The sequence below is a fragment of the Sarcophilus harrisii genome, chromosome 3 (assembly GCF_902635505.1).
Source record: "Sarcophilus harrisii chromosome 3, mSarHar1.11, whole genome shotgun sequence".
Classification (NCBI taxonomy): domain Eukaryota; kingdom Metazoa; phylum Chordata; class Mammalia; order Dasyuromorphia; family Dasyuridae; genus Sarcophilus; species Sarcophilus harrisii.
The window spans coordinates 292,615,592-292,628,733 of NC_045428.1; the positions used below are offsets into that span (position 1 = coordinate 292,615,592).

A 13,142-nucleotide genomic window follows, 5' to 3' on the forward strand; every position below is an offset into this window, starting at 1 on the left:
CACAGAAGTTCTTTTCTTTTTTCCCTAAGCATGTCTTTGGAAATAGACATAGTAATGATATGCTGGGTCAAAGACTATAAGCAGTTTAATAACTCTTGGGGCATGACTCCAGATTGCTCTCCAAAATGATTGGATGAGTTCACAATTCCATCAAGGAATTGTCCCATTCTTTTGCACAATTTCTCTAAACTTTGCTTGCTTTTCTTTTAATTATTTTAGCCAACTTGATAGGTATAAAATGATATCTTTTTTGTGTGTGAGAGACAATTGGGGTTAAGAGGCTTGCCCAGGGTTACATACTTAGGAAGTGCTAAGCATTTGAGGTCATATTTGAACTCAGGTCCTTCTTACTCCAGGCCAGTGCTTTATATACTGAATCCCTTAGCTGTCCCTAAAATGATATCTCAAGATTGTTTTAATTTGCATGTCACTAATCAGTAATGATTTGGAGCAATTTTTCATATGAGTATAAATTGTTTTGATTTTTTCATTGGAAAACTGTCCATTCATATTCTTTGACTATCACAAAGAATGGCACATATTCATGTAGACTCATATTCATAAAATACTTAAAATATTTGAGATATGAGACCTTTATCTAAAAAACTGTCTATAAAAGTTTCTCCTGTGTCCCCAGTTTTCTGTTTAACTTCTGATCTGAGCTATATTTATTTTATTTGTTTAAAAAAAAACTTTTTAATTTAAATAATTGAAATTTTCCATTTTGTACCTCATCCTGTTCTGTATTTTTGCTTTAATAGTATTAATTCCTCTTTGTATACTCCATTTATGTGAGATAATTTTCCCCATTCTTCCTCTCCTTTCTTCTTCCACTTCCTCTGTCTTTCTCACTTTTCCATTCTTCTTTTAAAATTAATGTAATAGAATCACCTTCAGACCCTCTAAGTAGATTCTTTCTAACAGCCCCTTCATCTAGTGATTATATAAATCTGAGGGATTACATGTATCATCTTTCTGTATAGGAATGTCAAGAGTTAAACTTGTTAAATCTTTTATGATGTGTCATAATTATGAGTAACCTATGTTACTTTTCACTTATATTCTTTTCATCAATAATGTTTGAAAGTTCTCTATTTTATTAAATATCATTTCTTCCCATAGGATTAGACTCAGTTTTGCTCAGTAGATGTATTAATTCAATTCACCCTTTGTTCTATGGTTCTTAGAGATTAAGCAGATTTCCTTTATAAATTTTTGAAATATAATATCAAGGTTCTTTTTCTTCTTTTTGAATTTCAGGGAATAAAAAGACTTTTAAGTTATTTCAACTAAAATACCACTGAATCTTTTGTTTGTTGATTATTAAAACAAACAATTAAAAAAAACATTAACATTAGAACAAAATGCAGCCTGATCTATTTCAATACAATTTTCATTAGTCAATTAAATTTGCTTCAAATGAACTATCACTAAATTTTTTTTCACTTCCAAATTATTTCCTTTTATCTACCTCCTTTCCCACCCATAAAAAAGACAAGAAATATGAATTATACGTAGTATACGTAGTTATACATACAAAACTTCAGTTTTGGGCCCATTTACACAACAAGCTGTACTCCCAGTGTTACACAATCTGCATAACAGGCATCTTCCCATTTGATTTTTCCTGTGTGAAATGTTAGGCGAATATGTTTTGTGTGGTAGTGAATCTTATCATATTATATATCATTCATTTAGAGATGTAACCATTTAGATAACTTTGCTCAATAGTTTTCTGATTACACATAATTCTACTATTGGTAGCACTACAAACTGATTCAATCTTTTTGGAAAGCAATAGGCATAATACATAATTCCAAAACTACTCATAACTTTTATTCTAGTGATCCTACTACTGGGATTATACCATAATATACTGTTTTATTGACAGGAAATAAAGAAATCTATTAAAAAAAATTAACAACAATGATTATAACAGGAGACACAGACAGAAAGAAACACACACACAGAGACAGAGAGAGAAAGAATACATATGTCTAATAAAAAGAGCATATATGTATAATATAAATGTGATATAAAATATTCATCAAAATTAATGTTCTTATATCAGGACCATAGATCATCTAGGTGGAACAGTAGATAGAGTGCTTGCCCTAGAGTTAGGAAGAACAGATTTCAAATTTGGCCTTAGACACTTTCTAGTTGTGTGACCCTGGTCAAGTCACTTAACCCTGTTTGCCTCAGTCTCTTCATATATAAAATGAGCTGAAGGAGGAAATGGCAAACCACTTTAGTATTTTTGCCAAGAGCACCCCAAATAGGGTCATAAAAAATCAGACATTAATGAAATGTCTGAACAACTAATATCAGAATTTTATATTAGGTCCCCTAGGTAAAAAGCAGTATTTATCCAATCAAACTATATTTTATATGTATAGTCAAGCATTCATCAAGAATTTAATATTCACTTATTCTGGGTAAATCACTATTCTAGACATTCTAGGATAGAAAGATAAATGAAAAGTTGTCCTTGCCCTGAAGGAATTTGCTTCTGCTAAAAATAAAAAGGCTTAAATAAGAGAAACCTAAATAAGTTAGTTAACAGAAAATTATATAAAATGAATGGGTTTAATTAGTTGATTTCTGAAGGTCCTTTTAGGTAGTATTCTATATATTCTATATGTATTCAACTGTAGCATTTTATGATTTTGTAAAATTGAAGTTGGGTGTGCTTTGGGAGATATTTCTATACTCAGAGAAATTATTATGAAGCATTTGAGATTTGTCAGTCAGAATTACTTGTCTCATGTCTCCTAGACTTGTTTCAAGTCCCCCAAAAGAGAGAAATACCCAGTTATAACTTCATCAGTTGGCGGCAACTAGGTGACACAATGAATAGAACACTAGGCCTAGAATAAAAAGACAAGTGAAGAAAGATTTCATGGACTTTATGTTTCTCAGGGATGTATCTCTTGCTTTCATTACCTCATTGGCAGCTCCATTCCAAAAATAATCTGAAGATTGTGAAAATAAAAGAGTTTCAGATTCAATGAAGATGTGTTGATGTGTATTTCCTCCCTTTAGAATATAAAAGCATAGAAGCAGAAACTCAAGTTCCATCAGCAAACATGGCAGCTGTGCAGGTGTCCCAACAATGTCACATCAATGGTAATGTTTTTTTCTTCAGTAATTATGGCAGGGAGAGCACACACAGGCAGCACAGCAGTTCCCATGTCCTTTGTCTTCTCAAGGAGTCCATATGTTGCTGCTCTCCTGAGCATGGTGTCTGTTGGAGGATGGGGCATTCAGCTTATATTACTGAGTCTATTCCTTGTCATCATTCTCAACTCTCAGTTATCCAGACTACTTTTTCTTCAAGATGCTTTCTGCCCTTCTCTTTTCCCTGGTTGTATCTGCTAGATTAGTGTCCCCTATAGGGCAATTAGCTCTGATGCAAGACACTATGGCTTGAAAAGTTGTATTGAGAGGGGGGAATTTCTTCCAATTCCTTCCTTCCTTCATACCTTCTACCTTTCTCTCTCCCTTAGCCATGGATAATCATCTAGCTAAGATCAGCTGCCCTTCTAATTTTGTCAGGGTGAACTCCTTTAGAGGAAGGTCTAATACCTGGACATGTCTTTGTGCTTCCTTTAATGCTTTAATACCTCATTGCCTGATTTGTCAATTGTGCTGGGGAGAAAAATCATTTGGTGGGGTCCCAACTCCTCCCTCTTCCTCAATTTATTTGTGATTATTTTTTAAGTGTTCACACCATGAATGTATAAGTTCACATTGCTGGGAGTGAGATAAGGAGCAAGTACTGCCTCATGTGGGATTCTGGGGGAAAATCTGCTTCAGAAAAGCCTTCACTATTCTCTTGTTTTTATATCTAGCTACCATCGAAGTGTCTGTACAGATGGACACCGACGTTGTTCTCTGCTGCTTACATTGCTCACCAAAGGAATTTGTAATGATCACATGGACCATATTCCCCGGAGATGAAACTTCCTGTATCATAGCTTACAAAAAAGACAAGAATATCACTAAGGAAACAAATTGCTCTGGTACTAGAATAACCTGGGAATCTGAACCTGAGAGGAACTTCAGCCTTCATATAGAGCCAGTGACTATTCATCATGAGGGATATTATCAATGTGATCTTGTAACACCTGATAGGAATTTTAGATCTCTCTATCACCTCAGTGTGTTAGGTAAGGTTCAGCTTCAGCAGGGTCTTATGGGCAACCAGGTTCAGGACTGGAAAACAGGTAAATTGCTCAAAACTACCAGGTCTCGCTAAATCTCTCTTCCTGTTCTGTAGTGCCTCCTCCTGTAGTAAACCTGTCTGAGGAGGAAAATGGAACCGTTGTATGCAAGGCTGCAGCTGGGAAGCCAGCTGCCCAGATCTCCTGGGTCCCAAAAGGAGACTGCTTCACTGTGAAGGAAACTCATGATAACAGGACAGTGACTGTGAAAAGCACTTGTACCCGGAATAGCTTCAATGCATCCAATGTTACCTGCTTCATTTCCCATTTGACTGGGAACAGGACTCTGTACTTAAACCATGAAATCCTTAGTAAGTAGCATTTCTCTCTTGTACTGTGTTTGGTTCACTATTTGCTCTTCCAGAGAAGTAATTTGAGAAGGGAAAAGTGGTATTCCAAAGGGTATAAGAACTGTATATTTAAAGCTATCTCAATATCAAATGAAAAATGACTAAATAGAACAAAAATAGTGGGACAAATGGAATGAATCTTTTCTTCTTTTTTCATTCCTCTGCCAATGATGGTTGGTTTTATCTTTTATTTATTCTCCTTTTACAGGTAAATTAAAAGGAACTCATTTAACCAGAGTGAGGGAAAAACCTATTTGCTTGATTTGACTAAAGGAGTATTAAATTGAAAATTAAAGGTGACATGTAGGACTGCCCACTTAAAACAACTAGCTAGCCCTGATACTATAGAGAGCAACAGTTGTGACTTGAGAAGAGGACAAGAGAGAGTAATCTGGAAAATGGGCAAAAACTGCATTCATACCTTCATGCTAATGATTTAGATAGTATAGAAACTTCAGTTAAAAGCAGGTAAATATGAACTTTTGGTATTACTAAAATGTTATTGGTTGTTACTCATGAATGAAATAGATCAATGGAAGAATATGTGTGTGTGTACACATATACATAATAAAGAAATCATTAAATAATCACACACTATATGCAAATACTGTTCTAGGAACTAGAAATATAAAGACAAGGTGAAACTATCCCTTTCCTCAAGGAACTTACATTGTAAAGGGAGAATGGAATGTACATATATCACTATATTAAAAACCAAAGAAAACAAATATTAAACGAGAAACGGGAACAGCAAGAAAGGCCTCTTGCAGAAGGTAGATTATGAACAAAGAATTGAATAAAGTCTTGCCTCCAAGAGGCAGAGATGAAGAGTGAAAGCATTCCAGACAGGGAGGATTGCCAGTGTTTGAACACTGAGAGAAGATATGAAACTCCTGGCTGAAGAGCCACAGCAAATAACTAAGTAAGGCTGGCCTTTGAGTATACAGAGGGGAGTAATATACAAGAAAGCTGGATAAATAGAATTAGACTAGGCTATAAAAGCTTTAAATGTCAAGCAAAGGAGTTTACATTTGATCCTAGAAGTAATGAGGAATTACTGGATCCTATTTGAGAGGCTAATATGATCACTTTAGTGATCTTCACTTTAGTAAAATAAGTTTGGTAGTTGTATAGAGGGTTCATAGGAAGAGGGAAAAGATTGAATCAGACTAATTAGGAAACTATTTCAAAAGTCTAAGCAAGAGCTATGATGGCCTGAATTAGAGCAGTGGCTTTGTAACTAAGAAGGATGCAAGAAAGGCTGTGTAGATAGGATCAAGATTTGACAGTAGATTGCTTATATGGAGTAAATCTGGGTGAGCATTTGAAGATGACAGATTAGATGGAAGGCACAAAAGTGCTGCATTCTCAATAAACATCTCTATGGAAAATATTTGGGTGAAGATCAATAGGGAGGAATAAACAAAATAAGTCATGGAGGGTGTGTGCTATAGACCACCCAGTTAGTTAGATATAGGAAATGGCTGATCATTGTCTTTTGTAGGTCATTATCACAAAGACTATAGAGGTAGTCCTCAATATATGTAGACATTGTATGAAGGTTCTTTCCTGCTAAAAACAAAGCAGCCAGTGCATTCTTAGATTGTTCTGCTGATAATTTCCTTTCAAAAGTTATAGAGAGCAACAAAGGGAACAATTATCTAATTCAGACCAATATGGAAGAAGTATTTGATGTAACAGAAATCATAGAAATCAAGGATCATTCAAGAGATTGCTCCTCTCCACGGCTTAATTCACACACAGATCACTTTTCATTGAAAGTGGTTCTCTCCTCTTTGAAAGTTTGCATCTGCTGCATGTAGTATCACTTAATGGTTATTATTTCTGTTAAAATAGCTTAACGTGTAGAAAGGAGAGGAAGAATTTCTCTTTCCTTTAATTCCTTTATCCTTCTTCCACCCCTTGCTTCTCTCTGCATCTTCTTCCATGGCTCATTATTATAGTGAAAATCATAATGTGCCTTTCTCATTCTATCAGGAAGAACTTGTAGGAAAGTTAATAATATATGGATATGTCTGTGCACTTTCTTTAATGCCTTAAGCTCTCATTACCTGATTTATCATTTGCTGGGGATTGGTATAATCCCAACTCCTCCCTGTCCCACTCACATACTTTGGGATTTTTTTTAAATGAATATATAACTTTACAAACCTAGGAGTTAGATCAGGAGTAGATATAACCTCAAACAGGATGCTATGGGAGGAACTGCTCCAGAAAAAGTCTTTCTGTTTCTCTTTTATTTTTATGTATAATTACTAAGTCATTGTTTGTACAGGAGAATAGTAAGATTGTCCTCTCCTGCCTTAAACTAATTCAATAAAAAATCTTGCAATGGCAACACGGAACATATTCCTCAGAGTCAAAATTCTCAAAATCTTCTCAAAGGAAGAAAATATTGGGGAAAGGCAAAAATTAAAATAAGGAATGTAGAAATCATAATTTGAAGATATGCTAAAACAATTGAATTATGGATGAAAAGTGGGAACAAAAATGACAATATTATAAAATGTCTTCCAAATCCATCTACAATACCTAGATAATTACATTATTTCATCCTATGATATTATCTTCTTTTTCTATTTTTTATAATCACATTGAAGGAGAAAGTAAAGCCAAGATGTTAGAGTAAAGGCAGCTATCCCGCTAAACTATCCCTAAATTCCCCTCCAAACAGCCTTAAAATAATAAGAAATTCAATTCTAAGGTAGCATAGTCAACAAAATATCAGGCTGAGATATTTCTCCAGTCAAGACAACTTAGGAATGCTGAAAGAGAGGTCTAAGACACCAGGATAGGGGCTAGCCTAGAGTATTCATAGCAGAAGCACCAATGGTGGCTGTGACAGCAACTTCAGACACTGGGGACTGAACAAATGATCAGGAAGAGATTATAGGGGCATTGAGAGCAAGACCAGGCACTATTTGGTAACTTCATTGACCATTCTTAGTTGCATTTCCAGTGCAGAGAGAAGTAGTTGTGACTTCAGAGGAGCCAAGGTCCTTTTGGCATACAGGGCAGGAAAGTAGTAACTATACCTCTTCTTGAATCACATCACCTTGAAAGTACTTAATACTTACACTCCCCTAGTACTAGTTATGAAAACAACAAATAGAAAAAGCCTGAATGCTGGGATGCTTCTGCAGTGCCAAGTGAAATGGCTCTAACTTTAACATAAAATTCAAAATCAAGAAGTTGACTTTAAAAAATGAACATGCATCAGAACAAAAAAGAATCTGAGCATTAAAAGCTACTATTGTAAGAAGGAGAACCAAGACACAGTGTAAAAACAACTAAAAGAAAGCCTCAGAGAAAAATACAAGTTGGACAGGAACCCAGCAAGAATTCCTGCAATAGTGAAAGAAATAGCTAAGAGTTGTGAGAAAAAACTGGGAAAAGAAATGAGAGTGATGGAAGAAAATTATGAAAAGAGAATTAACAATAAAAAGGCATAAAAAATACTGCAAAAAAAAAAAACCCTAAAAATAGAATTGGCTTAATGCCAATTTAGAGACACCAAAATTCATGAAGGAAAAAATTCCTTAAAAAAAGATTTGATGAAATGAAAAAAGAAAAGTACAAAAATGTACAAAAAGATAGAACAAAGCAACTCATTTAAGAATTCAATTGTAAAATACAAAAAAAAAGTAACAAGAAAATAATTCACTAAAAATTAGAAATGAAGAAATAGAAATGAATGATTCAATGAAACTCAAGAATCAGTCAAACAAAAGCAAAAAGAAAATGAAAATTATAGAAGAAAATGTAAAATGCCTCATTGGAAAAACAACTGGTTGGAAAATAGATATAGGGGAGACAATCTAAGGATTATTGGACCATGATGAAAAAAGAGCTTAGATAGTAAAATAGTAAATGCATTTTTTTCAGATGATAATGCAATAAAAATAGCATGCAGTAATGCCAGGGGAAAATAGATTAAAAATTGATTAGAAACTAAATAATTTCATCCTAAAGAATGAATGGGTGAAACAACAAATCATAGACATAATATATAATTTCATCTAAAGAGAATAACAATAATGAGACAATATACCAAAATTTGTGGGATGCAGCTAAAGCAGTAATAAGAGGAAATTTTATGTCTAGATGCTTACTCGCAAAAAATAGAGAAAGAGAAGATCAATGAATTGGGGTTGCAATGAAAAAAACTAGAAAAATAACAAATTAATAACCCCCAATTAAATACCAAACTTGAAATTCCAAAAATAAAAGGAATATTAATAAAATTGAAAATAAAAACCTATTGAATTAATAAATAAAACTAAGAATTGGTTTTATGAAAAAACAAACAAAATAGATAAACCTTTAGTTAATTTGTTTAGAAAAAGTAAAGAGGACAATCAAATTGTTAGTCTCAGAAATGAAAAGGGAGAACTGTCCACCAATGAAGAGGAAATTAGAGCAATAATTAAGAGTTACTTTGCCCAACTTTATGCCGATAAATTTAATAACCTAAATGAAATGGAGGAAAACCTACAAAAATATACATTGCCCAGATTAACAGAAGAGGAAATAAATTGCTTAAATAGTCCCAGTTTAGAAAAAGAAATAGAACAAGCTATTAATCAACTCCCTAAGAAAAAATCTCCAAGGCCAGATGGATTAATATGTGAATTCTACCAAATGTTTAAAAAGCAATTAACTCCAATACTATACAAATTATTTGAAAAAATAGGGAAAGAAGGAGTCCTACAAAATTCTTTTCATGACACAGATATGGTGCTGGAATATTATTGTTCTATAAGAAATGATCAGCAGGATAATTTTAGAGAGCCTGGAGAGGCTTACATGAACTGATGCTAAGTGAAATGAGCAGTACCAGGAGATCATTGTACATGCCATCAATCAGATTATACAATGATCAATTCTGATAGACAGGGCTCTCTTCAACAGTGAGGTGATTCAGACCAGTTCCATTGATATTGTGATTAAGAAAACCATATAAACCTAGAGAAAGGACTGTGGGAACTGAGTGTGATTCACAACATAGCATTTTCACTCTTTTTGATGTTGCTTACTTGCATTTTGTTTTCTTTCTCATTTTTTCCAGTTTGATTTGATTTTTCTTGTCCAACAAGATAATTGTATTACTATATATGCATATATTGGATTTAATATATATTTTTACAATGTTTAACATATATTGGACTACTTGCCATTTGGGGAGGGGTGCAGGAAGGGGGAGAAAAAATTGGAACACAAAGTTTTACAAAGATTAATGATGAAGAATTATCCATGAATATGTCTTGAAAAATAAAAAAAGTTTTACTAAAAAAAAATTTTTAAAGGACTTGTAGCTAGAAGAGACCTTGAAAACCAATGAATCCAACCTTTTATTTTACAGAAAAAGAAACTGAGACAGAGAAGTTTAATGATTTGTCTAGGGTCACAGAGCTATTGAAGACCAGGATTTGATGTCAAGTTCTTATGATTCCATGTCTACTGCACTACCCACTTTATTACCTACTTCTTTAATTTTTAATAGCTTCATTTTGTCTTTAGGCCCCAAGAATCTCTCAAAATTATTTCTCACCTACATTTGCATCAATATTAGAGAAAAGTAATGATTTCATTTACATTGCTATAGAAACCAAGACATACAGAAATTAAATAATATGCCCAAGGTTGTGATAAAACTGAATTCCTTACTCTTTAGAGAATATTAGCAGATTATATTGTTTTTATTAAGGATATTAATATTTTTTCATAGTATTATGAATTATTAATTATCAATATTATAACATTTATATTAATATTAATATTAACATTTTAATCATTAAGGCTAATACTAAGGGATAAATATCCCTCACCAATCTTTTCTGTGAGAGATTACATTGCTCAACATTTCTGTATGCAAATGGAAGACATTGGAGGTTTCCTAGGCCTATTGCAAGGAAATGGCAGCAACACTAGAGAGACAGAAAAATCATTGAAATTTTAACAATCTTTTTTATAAATAGATGAAAATTATCAAAAATTTGTCGGCCGAATCGTGTTAACTTTTTTATGATATATTTAACATATTCTTCTATGTTCAAAGGTTTCAGAACATCAGGTGCTTTCACAATGATCATATGGATTGTGAAATTTTCCCTTTTGGGAGGCATTCTAAGCCTTTTCTTTTGGGCAAACTATGATATCAGGTAATAATTCATTGATTAAACTTTATGGCATCCTCACAATGCTCAAGGCACTTTTATCACACACACACGCACACACACACACACACACAAAATCCTCTTAAAATTACGAAACTTATTACATACTAGAAGAAGTTGTCAAAATATTATTCTATTATCCTTTGAAAGCTTTACTGAAAACTAAAGGAGAGACATTGAGGTGGGCAGGGTATAGGTGGTATATCTCAGTCTGTGACATAGACAAGTTATAAACAGAATTCTGCATAAAGTAAAGGATAGAGATGGGGAAGTGGTTTGAAAGGGGATGTATTATCATTATTATCACAATTATCTTTAATAATAACTGACATTTAATGTTAGAATCCTTACAAAGTGTTAACTCACTGGAATTGATAGAAACAATGTTTAGTTTACACCTTTGAGAGTTCACACATTAGAGTTCACAAGTCCGGAGATTCACAAAGTTACACCACTCACAATTCCACTCTGGGAGGAGGAGTCAACCTTAGAGTTTACACCTCTAAAAGAGCATATAAAAACTCTCAGAGCTTCAGTGAGGAGTCAGTTGAGAAGAGTAGAACTGGAGATTCAGAGGGAGCTGGAGGCAACAAAGACAAGCTATAAGAGCTCTTGGAACCAAGGAGGGAGATAGGCTTTTAAGAAAACTAACCAGGCTATTTTGGAAGAGACAAAAGAGGATTTGAACTTTTAACACCTGGACTGCATCTGAGGTGATTATTACTTTGAACTGAAACTAAGGCTGCCTCCAGAAGCCCCCCAAGAAATCTCCTCCCAGAGAACCCTCATATTTTTAGAAAAAAAAGAACACCACAATTTAAATGGTGCTTAGTATACAATTACCGGGCACTATGTTAAGCTCATTATAATTACTATCTCATTTTATCTGCATAACAACACTGGAAAGTTGGTATTATAATTACCTCCATTTTACAGATGAGGAAACTGAGGCAAACAACTAATAAGTGTCTGAAGCCAGATTTATTTCACATGTTCCTGACCCTAGAATAGAAGAGAAAAGAATAAGGAGACTTGAGAAGTGCTCTCATAAGTAGTTAAAGATAAGAAAATCACAGTGAGACCTGAGGGGATTACAGGGAATTACAACAAATACTTCCCTTTTTTTGTTCCATAAAGGCTATTTACCTTTCTTCAACACAAGTTTTTGAAGGAGCATTATTTCAGAATATATGCTAATTCCAGGCAAATCCAACTTTATTTTAAGAGAAAGTTCTTGATAAACTGAACTGAATTCAGAGTCAGAACTATAGTAGTGCATTTGGAGGCTGATCCCTTTGGAAATATTCAAGTCCTAACCTGCTTTCAATCACTCATGAAGTAGGGAGGGTGACAAGAAGCTACATCCTGAGGATAGCAGACTATCTATCATTGTTCTAACATTTCTGGAGTAGCAGCACACGTTTCCCACTTCCAGACTTCCACAAGATTCCTCTGAGCATCAAATGAACAGAATAAGTAAAAAGTAGAGCAATGCATTCAGTGTTCTCTAGCCTTACTAATCAGTGAGGTCTAACAAGCATGTTAAACTCCTATTGGTTGTTTTCATGTTGAAAGACATCCCACCTTCTAAACTCACTGGTGAAGAAAGGTGATAAGAGAGGAGTAGCCTTCAGCAAGATGTCCTGGACTCAAGATTCTAATCCTATCTAATCTAAGACAGAAATACATGGGCAAAGCCCTTAACCTAAGCCTTATTTTTCCCATCTGCAAAAGGTCAAGTGCCAATAGTATTTATTCCACATTATTCTTAAGATACCAAGAAATGATGACTATAAAATGATTTGCACACCTCAATAGACCATATAAATGCCTGCAATTTTTGTGCTCCCTAATGGTTTTTTGGGGTTAGGTGGGCTTGCGGCTATTTGAACTAGCAGTACAAAATTGCTCTATTCTTGATTTCTCCTACATCTGTAAGAAAGAATTAATTTCATGAGGGCTAAAAGTTAGTCTCACTTTGCCTGAGTAAATGTTTTTTCTTTCTCTGCAGGTGCTCAGTTTGCTGACATCTAAGCCAAGGTCATGCATCTAGGAGTACTTTTTTTTTCTTTTTTCTTTCCTTTCTTTTTTTCTTTCGATCCTTTCTTCTTTCTTTCCTTCTTTTTTACTTCTTTTTCTATTCTTTATTTCTTTCTTTTTTCCCCTTTATTCCTTCCTTCTTTTCTTCTTTCATTCTTTCCATCCTTTCTTCTTTCTTTCTTTTTTCTTTTTCTTTCCTTCCTTCTTTCTTCCTTCATTCCTTGCTTCCTTCCTTTCCTTCCTTTCTTCTTTCCTTCCTTCCTTCCCTTCCTTAATTCCTTCTCTCTTTTTTTCTTCCTTCTTCTACTTTCTCCTCAGGAATGGGAACT

At 34.0% G+C, this 13,142-nt stretch overlaps 1 protein-coding gene across 1 annotated transcript; it reads left to right on the forward strand.

Annotated features, from left to right (window-relative positions):
• The first annotated feature begins 3,027 nt into the window (after positions 1 to 3,027).
• On the forward strand, positions 3,028 to 12,864 carry CD200R1L (CD200 receptor 1 like). Its single transcript, XM_031959662.1, has 5 exons — positions 3,028 to 3,129; positions 3,855 to 4,172; positions 4,283 to 4,537; positions 10,656 to 10,758; positions 12,785 to 12,864. The coding sequence occupies exons 1-5, from the start codon at positions 3,090 to 3,092 to the stop codon at positions 12,798 to 12,800; spliced, it is 732 nt and encodes a 243-aa protein (XP_031815522.1). The 5' UTR covers positions 3,028 to 3,089; the 3' UTR covers positions 12,801 to 12,864.
• Positions 12,865 to 13,142: the final 278 nt, after the last annotated feature.